Genomic DNA, 10,802 nt, shown 5'->3' with positions numbered 1-10,802 from the left:
CACCTTCCACACTTTCAAATCGTTACACAAGACTCCCCGTTCCGCCTCGCGTTCCTGCTGCACCGCACAGCTCACTGGCCAAGAGTTTAACCCCTTGCCTACTGTCTTTGTTGAACTGCCCTTTTTTTGTTGCATATTGAACGTTTTAAATTAGGTATTAAGCTGCATATGAACAACCATGATGACAGGAACTGAAAGTATGCTAATAATTGATAGTATTCTTATGGCCAAACTGATGCCTTGTAGTTGCCATGTTTACTTCTATCTGCATAAATGTCTGCCTTTCAATGCAGTCCTTCCTATCTTATCAAAAGGTATTCCATCTTGTTTTTATCTATAGCGCCCCTATAGTTAGTGCTACTGGTTTACAAAGGCTGTTAGTTTGGGTGGTAATTAGTGTTGCGTAACTATTGCAGGTTTTTGCAATCTGGGGAGGCATTATTTCAATTTAAAAAAAGTTGGCTACATTCCCAAGAACATGTTATATCCTGTGTGAGTCCATCTGGTCTGTTTGTTGTGCTCGGTCACTCTTCTTCATGAAGTTGTGCTTTGTTGTGTACTGCTGTTGTTAAAGACTACACTGAGTAAGCTGCTGTACCGGCAATTAGGTTTTATTGCTTCTAACATCGAGCTCTACACTGCACCCCTTTGTTATATACAACATGAATTCAGTTACACCACAATGCACCTGTTTCTCAGTTCAGCAGCTGTAAAGTTAACTGCGGCCTAACCCATATTGGGCAAATTGTATTTGACTGCATCTCAAATGCATTTAACCTACCATGGTCAGACGAAGACCATCTCAACTTATCAAAAATAAAAATAACATATCAACCGATATATATTTTTGTTCGATATGTAGAGTCCACCTTTCTGTATTGTAATATTAAAATGAATCTACTGGATATACATTTAGGTTTTGGTAGTCTAGTGTGCTGTGAGAGTTTGGAGGTTCAACAGTGTGGCCCATGGTGCTATAGTAGGCCTATTGTGTGTCAGGCCATGTCACTACCCCCAACACCGCAGTCCGAGTGCATCCCTGGAGCAAGGGTATGGATCTCACGAGCTACACTGTTTGGCATTCTTTCCTAGTATGCCAACCCACGTTTTCCACTCACAGCTGCATACCAGAGCATTTTATTTTGGTTGCCCAGGAAGCGCTTTAAATGCTAAGTCCTCATAAAACCTTAAATGGTGTTGCATCCATTTAGATATTGTAGTTCTTTCCATTTGGCAGGTTTCTGTTTGGGTACTGACTGACCCATTTCTACTTGGATTGTTCATCTTATGTTGTGTTTGCCTGTAGAGATGACATGGTGCCCCACCTATCCTGGCTCATGGTGGTTTTGTACCCACATAATGTTTGGTGCAGTGTCACTGACTGACTAGACTAAATAACTACCAGGTCTTCAAACAATGACCCCACTCATCATGGCTTTCTATTGGTGATCTATCGCTCATGGTCTCATAACCAATGTGTTTGAATCTAATAACATCAATCAGTCCCAGCAACCACCGTGCACGACCAGACACGTTCATAGTAAAAAGATGGCTGACAGGCTTTGTATTTGAGCAGAGGAAGAACTAGTAGCTGTCGGATTACTATTTCCACCATGCCCTAACTTCCCACCATGCATTCAAGACGCTAAATCAAAGATGTAAATTCCTCTGGCTTGAGCGCAGGTTAGGGATCTGAACCAAAAAATATCTGCTAAAAATAATCTATTCTGAGAAGTAGGGTATTCTATCATGGGAATATCCACCAAAGTCTTTATAGGTGCATCCATCTGCTTAGAAGCTTCCACAGTTCCTTCCTGTTTTTGAACTCGTGGCCGTGTTTCTACACATCCAACACTTCGGTGAAGTCATTTCTTTGATGTCGAAAAGTCCATTCTTTTAGTGTTGGAGTACGCCTGCATACATCAGGCATTTGCAGCAGAATTCTCTTGCCTTGCGTATCCAGACATGCATGGAGAAAGGGGTGTGCGGGCTGGTTCTGCTATGTATTAGCATTACCCTTAAATTAATTGGAATCTTGGGGTATTTTGCCTCGAAGGTATGTGGATGAAGTCAGTCATGAACATTTTTCCAGTTGTGCTTCTTACTTAAAAAACAGGTTTCAAACCGATAGATGTGGGACAGCTCTTTGAAAGCATAAATATGATAAATTTAAATATGCAAGACTTCAATATCCAAACTTCCCTTAAAATGAAAGTTATTAAGATATTGAGGCCGATTGCTATCTATAATTCACGTAACATAAAGAGTGGCGTTTGTGTATGGTCTCCAACTGCCCTTTAGAACGCCAAAAATGAGGAAGTTGGTTAAATTGCCGCTTAGTCATGCACACTTACTGGATAGAAGCATAATAATGGTAGCTGGAAAGTAACAGAAACCCGCTGTCGTGATGAAGCTACCTGGACATTAAAAAGGCGATCCTTGTTCTAGCTGTCTCCACATTCTTGGAATGTTCCAGAACGGCCAAATTGTTTTTGATTAGTCTCCTTCATGGAACACCTGTATCCCAGCTGCACTTGACCTACTTTCCTATGAGCCGACATGGTTTCCATCGAATCCCCAATAATCGATCCATACTAATGTTAATAATTTATCAATGCACAATATATTAACGTTGATGGGTGTACTTGTTGCTGTTTCCTTAAACACTCTCTACCACTAGTATTTGCATTACAATGCTGTTCTCTATTTGCTTGTCTGAAGTGTTCATCTACAGGTTTACTAATCTGCAACAATCCATCATTCAATGGATCTTTCATGCATCAATCCCACGATAAGTTATTTTGTTGTAGAGGAAATGCTCACTAAAACTGAAAAAAAATATCAAATCCATTATGTTCTTTTTTTTCCAGGAACACCAGAGACTATTTATGTACACAAAATGGAAAACTCTCCTGTGCGAAGGTGACACGGTTTTCCTATGGACCGTTATCTTCTGCAGCTCGACAGCACCAGCGAAGACTGCTTCTTCTGTCAGCACATAATAGTAAGAGCCTTAAGCATTTACTGACAAAAACAGATTGGGGAGGACACTGCACTGATTCATTTCAACGGGAGATAGATGGATTACAATTTAACAAGGGGAAATTTGGTCATAACAGCAGCTTACCATGAAGCTGTTATCACTATTTAAAGGTAATTCAGGTTATAAAGTATGAATATAGTAAATATAATAAAAAAAATAATGTAGAGTTTAATTTTGGCAATGCCAAGGTTTCTTCATCAATTTGAATTGTGCTGCAATTTGAGAGCCTGCTATGGGGGATTTCCCATGGATGTTAATGGGCATGTGAACGGAAGGAGAGGCTTTGAGATAGGTTAAGATAGGCTCCTCCCTCACACATCCGCCCCAAGGATAGGCTTCTCCCCAACACATCTGCAACTGGAATAGGCTCCTCCCCCACACATGTGTCCCAGGGATAGGCTCCTCACCTATAAATTTCCCCCTTGGATAGGCCCATCCCCATTCATGTGCCCCTGGGATCGGCTCCAGCACGGAGTGACCCCCCCCCCCCCCCCCCTCCCTCTGCCCTAACCTGACATTGAGATAACCAGGAGGAAAGAAGAAGATATGATATCCTGAAATACAGTCCCACACGACTTGTCAACCATATTGTCCGTACATCCTGACTCTTTGGTGTTGTTATTATTCATAGCATAAGGATCTAGATTTGGGGGATTTTTGCTGTCTCAAATGCTTCACTGGCTCTTCCCATCACTGGGAAGAGCATGCATTGAAATCCTCTGAACATTTTGCAACCTATGGGTGACATGGTAGATTAAAGTTTCTAGCAGTTAGAGATAGTTACAACTGGTATATCTTTTGGCGGCCTTAATGGGCCTTCTGTTGGCCCGTCCACAGCCTTTTTAAAGCCATTCAAAGTGAGTCAGTGGGTTCAACATAATGGCTCTTTTTCTGCTATTATAATTATGCCTCAAACACACACATGCACGGGTGGTGGGGTCGGTCCCTTGAGGATATCTGGCTAAACTCTGATGACACAGTATCTGGGAGGTAAAATCATCAAAGCATCAAAGCTCACTCGCACACAAATGGAAAAAAGTAAATAAGACGGAGAACAGTTTCCCATGTCTCATTATGAAATGACCAAATATTATGTAATGTGTTCGTGACTCTTGACTTCGTAGACTTGAGCGTGAGTCAGTGCTGTGATCTTATCAGAGTTGAGGGAGGGGATCACTGTCTTACACTGCTTCCTGGCTCAGTTAGACGTGAGCGGCGCTGCTAACTGCCCTCTAATGGCTTTTGGTTCATATGCAGTAACATGGCTCACAGAGCCAGCTAGTGGCCTAGCACACCTTTGCTCTACTGCAGCATGGCCTGTTGGCACTTCTGCACATGTTGGCAGGCTTTTAGCAATCACAGGAATACTAGTGGCAAATCGTTTTTTGCTGTGGTGAACTAAATCAATAATGAAGTGTAATAGCAAGTGTAAAATGCTAGCCTAACAATTTACTGGTTCTTGAATTGCAGGCTACAATAGTAGTTCTGATGGAGTATACTGAATATACCATTAGATTGTACATTTGTACGTATTTATTTAGCTTTTTTATGTTTTGAATTGGAGAATTTGCCAATTTTTTATTCATAATAATGTCTCTCTGTGTATTGCTGAGAACGTTTAATGATTAGAAATGTTCATTGTGTACCAGGCAAACATGCCCTCATGTACCCAGTCTGCTGTGCTGCTGTAGAGAGTTTTACTGTTGTCGGTCAACACGGGGAGAAAATCAAGTCCCAACTGATAACACTGACGGTGGATGATAATAAAGATGGAGAGGATGATCATCTATTGTCATCCGGAGTGCAGACGCCAAGTGATGATGTCATAGATGTAATCATATCCCCTGTCAGGTAGAACAGAGTCTTGCTCTCGCTCACTCGCATGTGTTTCTTGCTGCTGTGTGGTCTGCAGGTCTGGACACCATCTAAGCAGCACACTGTGTCCATTAGCTAAACCACTGCCTATTTCATTATCTAAGTGGTTGGGCGTGGTGTGTGCAGCAGCAGTCCCATGGGGCACTTGCCCAAGGCCTCCCTTCCTCCCCTCCCCCTCTGTTGTCCTCCACTCTGTTAGCCTCCAGCATGCTTGATGACTACCCCCCCCCTCCCTCCCTGGGCTGTCTGAGAATAGTTGTACAAAAAAAATCATTTATTTTTAGTTTTATTAGGTTTTGACCTTTTGCAAATTATGAAAGCACAGGCTTCTGTCTGCTGAAGCTCAACAGTTTTTCAAAAGCCAGTCCTCTGACACAATAGTAATGTGTGTGTGCTGCGTGCGCAGAGATGTTGTACGGTAATCGTTTCTTGCCGTGGAAACGAGGCTGCGCTGGGTGTCAGATTTCCCCCCCAGCCCCCCACCCCTGCTGATATAACACAGCCTCCACTGTTGAACTGAGCTATAAACCTTCGCAAACTGCTTCCCTCCACCGGCCTGGGACCCCGCTGCAACCTAGACATGTAATGGACAGGCCCAGGCTGGTCTTCACTGGGCCACGGGTGGTTATCACTGGGCCCAGGGTGGTTATCACTGGGCCCAGGGTGGTTATCACTGGGCCCAGGGTGGTTATCACTGGGCCCTGGCTGTTTATCACTGGGCCCAGGATGTTTAACACTGGGCCCAGGATGTTTATCACTGGGCCCAGGATGTTTATCACTGGGCCCAGGCTGTTTATCACTGGGCCCTGGCTGTTTATCACTGGGCCCAGGCTGGTCTTCACTGGGCCCAGGCTGGTCCTCACTGAGCCCCTTCCCTGGTAGAGGTGTTTCCGATTGGTATAACTAGTGGGATCCTGGCTTCAGTCTCAGAGAAAGGGATGGGCAGGAAGGACTTAAAAAGCGACCACTGTTGAGGGGGACTGTGTTGTGATTGTTCAAATTAATGCTGGCGGGGATATGTAATTCTGCTGCTATGATGAATCAAAGTACAGTCCTATTGGACGTGGAGGGGAACTACAAGTTCAGCTATACAACAAAACCAATGTGAACGGCAGTGTCTTTGTAGGCGCTGTGCCATTGGTGGTTTGTTCAGCGTAGAGGGGCCTTTCTCATTCTATGTTGTCTATTCTTATTCATGTGAAACGTCATCAAGTATCAAGTTCTTTCCAACAAGCTCACATTTTTTGAAGAACGTTAAATTTAAATAAAAATTCCCGGAAGTGTTCTCGACGCGCCCATTTAACCAACGGCGCAGTTGGTAACTTGTGTAAACATAGAGGCATAGATATCCCAGCATTCAAGCTGCAGAGCAGATCAGGAAGGGACATTTCGGCGATATTTTGTGTGTACACACGTGCTTGCGGTTCAAGAGGATTGTGTTGTTGTTGTTTTTGTTGTTGGAGTGGTTGGACTTGAGGGGCCCAGTGCCCTGGATATGACCACAGCCGCGCTGTGCCTTTTTGGAGTCTTGGTTGATTATGTTTGAGGCTGTTATGTTATGACGTACGTTAATGCACACTTGACTTTGTACCTTAGAAAGTGATGTACTCTTGTTGGCAGGATGGAGAGAGACGGAAGGAAACTATTTATTCATCCAGAATATAATCGTTTATCAATCCCCTGGCCCTCAGGATGTTGTTGCTTATCGTTGGCCATTTTGTTACAGCTATTTTTATGAAGTACAATGATCTTATCTGTTGAATATTTGACATTCAAGGTGCTTCACGATGTTTCAATGTATTTTAACACGAGCAACAGAAACTTTATGTATGCTTTTGATTAAACTGTATTTGTGTTATTTGACCTGATATTGGTACCTATTTTAACAATGGGCAGTTGTTTTGGAAATGACCAGAAAGATGGCACCCATAAAAGTTGTATTTGTACAGGGATTCATAGAAACTAAAAGCTAGGTGGAAAATACATTGATACAAAGGCATGGGTAATCAATGTCCTGAGCTCTGAATAGTTATGCAAGGTTGCGGTCTTAAAGTGTGTGTGTGTGTGTGTGTGTGTGTGTGTGTGTGTGTGTGTGTGTGTGTGTGTGTGTGTGTGTGTGTGTGTGTGTGTGTGTGTGTGTGTGTGTGTGTGTGTGTGTGTGTGTGTGTGCACTCCATCTACAGATAGCTGCATGCTAATTAGCTTTAGCATGCATTATAATACAGATATCACATAAGTGTCCAATGAAATGTTCGTCTAATGTGGTCAGAAAACTAAAACGTCTCAACTTATTGCTCCAACCCTGTTGCAGCAAAAACACAAACCATCCCACCAGGGCTCTTAACAGCTCTTCTCCTTTCAGGAACCCACGCCATGTCGTCACAGGAGGGGGAGGAGCCACCTCCATACAGCAGCCAACCAGACAGCCGTCTTAAGAGCAAGAAGCCACCCAGCCTGGTCATATCCATCCCTCCAGAAGAGGACCAGCCAGAGGTCCGTGTCGACGACGCCTATAGACAGGTAGCTTGGCCCCCTGTTGACTTTTGACCTTCTTCTTACCCGGCAGTGACAATATGAGTTCAGGGCCACAACTCACCATATGCAAAGGACAATGTAAAACGAATGGGGAAACGCATAGTGTGATTGTCCAGTTCTCTCAAACAATAACCAACTGACCCCCTCTTGTTTCTATACACATGACTGTACTGGGCCCCTCTGGAATCTAGGGCAGCTGAATAGCGGTCCAGTTTGTGGGCACAAGGCCCATTAACGTCTCCATACACCCAGAATACCACTCCCTTTATCCCAGGGAGTGACAAGGCCCTCGGCCATCTCTTACCTTGTATCGGGTCCCCGCCTGGCACCGTAATGGGCCCATAGCCTATAATAAAACTATGCCTGCTAATGGTACAGTCTCCTCAGGCCTGCGCAAGACATGCAAGCAGGGCAATAGAGTCTTCCTGTTGAATGGATACACACCATTAGCGACAGAAGGCAATACCTGGCCAGAATTAATTGCTCATTCGTAATAAGTAAGGAAGTTAGGGAGCTTTTGCTGACATCTTAGCTGTTGCGATTCTCCTGTCTAGTTGTGGCCAGGAAAAGTATTTGCATGTGTCAGAATTTTTCACTTCTCCCTCAATTCAGATAAGGAACGCTTTTTTTAGTGAATGCTTGTTATGATAACGAGAAGAGCTTGATTATTTGTGAGGAAGTGAGACTTCCTATCCACCTCTGTCGTGACAACACATAAATAAAGACCTTCCTGTCATGGTTCTGCAAAAGTGGTTGAACTTAGTTTCAAAGGTCATATAATTGCAACTTTAAATTATCTGTCAGGCATTTTCAAAGTTTCCCTGGTGTGAAAAATAGCTTCTGTCTTCTCCCAGCCGCTTCGACCTTCTCTGAAGAAGGATGCGAGCCAGGGGGCCAGCCCTAGAACAGGCAGTGCCAGCGGCCCTGGGGATGGGGACCTGTCTGGTCGTGAGAGGAGGCCCACCCTCAACAGACAAACCTCCCTCTCAAAGAGCATCAGCAGGTGAGCATAGCGTGCAGCACAGCACGCAAACCCTTTGTAGATGGAGGTTAAATTCAGCTTTTCCATATTCAAGAGATTTTATTTGGTATTGATATTTGGTTTTTCCACAACGAGACTCGTCTTGGGGGTTATCTCAGCCATGGTTGAGAAGGAATCGGGGGGGGGGGGGGGGGGGGGAAGGAACTTTGGCTTCGACTCCCTGAAGTACAAGATCCACGACAAGGAGGAGAAGGTATTGTTGCCCGTGATTGTCTCCCGCCGGAGCCCCGCTGCCCACTGCCGCCAGGCACCACCGCCGCGAGGCACGCTGCCGCTTCCGATGCGTTGGTGCCTCATCAGTGGGCAGCGGGGCTCCGGCGGGAGACAATCGCTTTCTCCTCCATGTCTCGTTTCTGTCTACTTCAGATTGATGTGGAAGAACCAGGGACGTCAGAGATAATATACATTATATGATATAGATATATCTATGTAGGCAAGGCAACTTTATTTATATTGCACTTTTCATACACAAGGCAGAATCAAAGTGCTTCATATATAAACATTGTCATGCAACAAAATAATTGATAAGTAAAAGAAAACGTATGCAAAGAAATGGGTAAAATAGAAAGTGCAATGTATTTAAGATCAGATCAACTGTCTCTCTGGTACCCACGTCGGGACTCCAACCCGACCTGAAGGAACTTAGTACTTTCTCTGGGACTCCAACCCGGATTTTAGTACTCCATCCTAGGACTTTAACCCAGATTCTAGGACTCTAACCCAGACACACGTCGGAACTCTAACCACGAACCAAAGACCTTATTCTGGGACCCAGACAGACGTCGGGACTCTAACCCAGACAGAACTCGGGTCTTTCTCTGGGACTCAAACCTGACCTAAAGGAACTTGGTCCTTTCTCTGGGACTCCAACCCAGATTCTAGGACTCTACTCTTCTGGTAAAAATAGAAAATAAAGGGAAAGTTAAAAAGGCCTTTTAGTAATAAAATATAAAATAAAGGCAAAGTTCAAAAACAAGCTTTTTAGAAAGTGCAGTTTGTTTAAAATGTTAATGGTTGGAAACAAATAAAGTGACAGCTGAATGAAAAGCGCAAAGCATTGCTAAAAAGGCAGAAATCTAAAATTAATTGAACTGAAGAATCTGAAAGGTCAAATATATTGCCCTGCACTGCTGAAAAATCTGAAAGGTCAAATGTATTGCAGTGCACCTGGAAGCTGAAGTCAAAAACTGACTGCTGAATTACTTTACCTGAAGAAGCAAAGTGTTGAAAAACATTTTTACAAAAGCTGGAAGCTAAACTATTATACTGTCAAAGCTGAAAAATAGTAGTAGTAGTAGCTGATGTAGTAGTAGCTGAAGTATCCCGCCAGTTATTTATTTTTTTAAACCAGCCGTAATTGAATGTACTCGCCTAATGCTCATTTTTCAAGCCTAATGTTAATAAAAGTAGACCAATTCGGTGGGAAAAATCTCCCAATCTTGCAACGTTGCCTGTACTTCATAAAAAGTAATCCACGTCCTCGTGCTCTAACCTCAGCATAAATCAATGAGACCTACTGAAAACAAGTCGACATGGAACGTAAACTGTGATTAGGAAAAAATTATAAAGGTAATCGAAATTCTGTTTTCAGATTATTGAAGATACATGTTTGTTATTTTAAACCTTTGAACGAAGGTTAACGATACAATGATGACCAAGTTACGAAGTCGGAAGTAGTAAGTGTCAGAGATTGACTTCCATTGTAAAAAATAGTATTTTAAAAGTAGAACATTTTAAAAAGTATAAAAGTGTTTATTAAAACCTTGGTCAAGGCTGTGATAGCCTGTGGGAAAGAACTTCTCGTCAGCCTCTCGTTGTATGATTTGTTACATTGCAGGCAGGGGCGGCCCCAGCACATTTGGCGCTCTAGGCGAGATTGTTGACGGGGGGGGGGGGGGGGGGGGGTATGGAGCGATTGTTGACGGGGGGGGGGGAGGGGGGGGATGTAGCCGATAAGATTTTTTTTTTTTTTTTTTTTGGACGCACTATTTTGCGCTCCCCCTCTAGGTGGCGCTCTAGGCGGCCGCCTAACCCGCCTGTAGGGAAGGCCACCCCTGATTGCAGGTGCTTGCCTGATCAAAGCCACCCCAACAGTTCAACGCCTCGGTTGTGGTTGTGCGTTACTTTCCTACTAGCTCGGCTTCCACACCTCCTCTTGTGTACGCACTGGAGGGTGGGGAGCGGCACCCGTAGTGCTTTGTGCTGCAGCAAAGGACGTAACAGAACTTCCTGTTAGAATTTCTTTAGATGTCCAGGCGGATACCGCTATCTTGCCTGGGCTGTCACGATGTCATTATGTGTAGACTC

At 44.0% G+C, this 10,802-nt stretch overlaps 1 protein-coding gene across 2 annotated transcripts in view; it reads left to right on the top strand.

The window, feature by feature from the left end:
• LOC115540772 (inactive rhomboid protein 2) overlaps positions 1–10,802 on the top strand; it is a 28,748-nt gene that overhangs the window by 1,028 nt on the left and 16,918 nt on the right. Inside the window, exons 2-4 of one of the 2 annotated variants that reach the window (XM_030352344.1) lie at positions 2,871–3,004; positions 7,281–7,438; positions 8,308–8,456. In XM_030352344.1, the coding sequence (XP_030208204.1) occupies positions 7,292–7,438; positions 8,308–8,456 (296 nt within the window). In that variant the 5' untranslated portion in view covers positions 2,871–3,004; positions 7,281–7,291. The remainder of the gene's footprint in view (positions 1–2,870; positions 3,005–7,280; positions 7,439–8,307; positions 8,457–10,802) is intronic. The other variant, XM_030352345.1, reaches the window with a different exon arrangement.

This window comes from Gadus morhua, chromosome 3 (assembly GCF_902167405.1).
Source record: "Gadus morhua chromosome 3, gadMor3.0, whole genome shotgun sequence".
Taxonomy (NCBI): Eukaryota; Metazoa; Chordata; class Actinopteri; order Gadiformes; family Gadidae; genus Gadus; species Gadus morhua.
Note: the sequence above shows the minus strand (reverse complement) of the source record. Positions and strands in the feature narration are given on the sequence as shown.